The sequence below is a fragment of the Primulina tabacum genome, chromosome 3, assembly GCF_025594145.1.
Source record: "Primulina tabacum isolate GXHZ01 chromosome 3, ASM2559414v2, whole genome shotgun sequence".
Taxonomy (NCBI): Eukaryota; Viridiplantae; Streptophyta; class Magnoliopsida; order Lamiales; family Gesneriaceae; genus Primulina; species Primulina tabacum.
Genome location: NC_134552.1, coordinates 14023846 through 14025209, shown reverse-complemented (window position 1 = coordinate 14025209; position 1364 = coordinate 14023846). Strand labels below are relative to the sequence as shown.

Below are 1364 nucleotides of genomic sequence, written 5' to 3'. Positions count from 1 at the left end.
AACATATTCGAAATATTCTCAGATTCATTAATTTTAAATATGGATTAAACTATATAGAACTAGTATGAGTCGTTTGCGCCCTGATGGATAGGTTTTATTGATCTAGTGTAAATTGCAAGTTCATTTGGTGTCTAAGATTAGAAATTTTAAAAGAAACTTTGAAAAAAAAAAAAATTGAGGTATTTTAAGTCAATAATTTTTTAACCGAAGTTTATATTCAATACAAAAAAAAGAAGCAAAATCAATATAATTATCTACTAATAAACAAAATCATCAATTCCATATATATGTGAAAGATTAATGAGTAGGTCTATTGTGAGATGGTCTCATGAGTATTTATTTGTGAGACGGGTCAATCCTACCGATATTCACAATAAAAAGTAATACTTTTAGCATAAAACACAATATTTTTTCATGGATGACCCAAATAAGATATCTGTCTCACAAAATACGACCCGTGAGACCGTCTCTAGATTTAAAGCCTTTAAACTCGTAATATTATACGTAACTTACGAATATATTACATGCATCTCTAGATTTAAAGCCTTTAAAATCTCTAGATTACATAGATATATATATACACACACACGTAACTTACGAATATATTACATGCATATGGGTAAATCTGAAGTCAACCAACCAAAAAATGAGCCAAAATATATCAAATGAGACGCATGCAAAGCAGTTGTGTTGCTATATAAACACAAAGCATTACTCTCCATTTCCTCACCAACAAGAAAGAAACTAAGACGAGGCAACATATATATATATATCTTCACAGAATAAGAAAAGATGGAACTCAAATCTTGCCCTCTTCTCTCCGCGGTCCTCCTGGTCCTGGTGGCTTCGTTTCATTACCAAGTCTCCGCCTCCTTCGTCGGCATTTGGAAGCCAATCGAGGACCTGAACTCACCGCTTGTGTTGGAGATCGTCAGATTCGCCGTGTCGGAGCACAACAAAAAGGACGGTGCGAAGTTGCAGTTTGTGAAGGTGGTGAAGGGCGAAAAACAAGTTGTGGAAGGTTTCAATTACAAATTGGTCATCACCGCGAATGATGGAGCCTCTGGAAACGCGCCGGGAAACTACGAGGCTGTTGTGTGGGACAAGCCTTGGGCGCATTTCAGGCAACTCACGTCATTTACCAAAGTTTGAAGGGAGATGATGTGCAACGCTCGTGTCTCCTGAATAAGGATGTTTTTTTTTGCAATAAGACGTATGAAATGAAGACTTGAGAGAATCTGGATTTTCTTTTTCACCATATTAATATATATAATTGTATTTATCCAGCCTTTTGAATTCCATCTTTTTCTTTTTTCTTTTATTTTTTGGAAATAATTCTATCTTTTTCTACGATCGTTGGACTA

At 35.1% G+C, this 1364-nt stretch overlaps 1 protein-coding gene across 1 annotated transcript; it reads left to right on the top strand.

Annotated features, from left to right (window-relative positions):
* The first annotated feature begins 792 nt into the window (after positions 1-792).
* Positions 793-1152, top strand: LOC142538460 (cysteine proteinase inhibitor 1-like). The gene has a single exon (XM_075643776.1). It carries the CDS (start codon positions 793-795, stop codon positions 1150-1152), a length of 360 nt encoding a protein of 119 aa, XP_075499891.1.
* The last annotated feature ends 212 nt before the right edge of the window (positions 1153-1364 follow it).

Bases quoted from the DNA above. Each gene is read 5' to 3' on its own strand.
- LOC142538460 (XM_075643776.1), top strand. From the start codon at position 793: ATGGAACTCAAATCTTGCCCTCTTCTCTCCGCGGTCCTCCTGGTCCTG.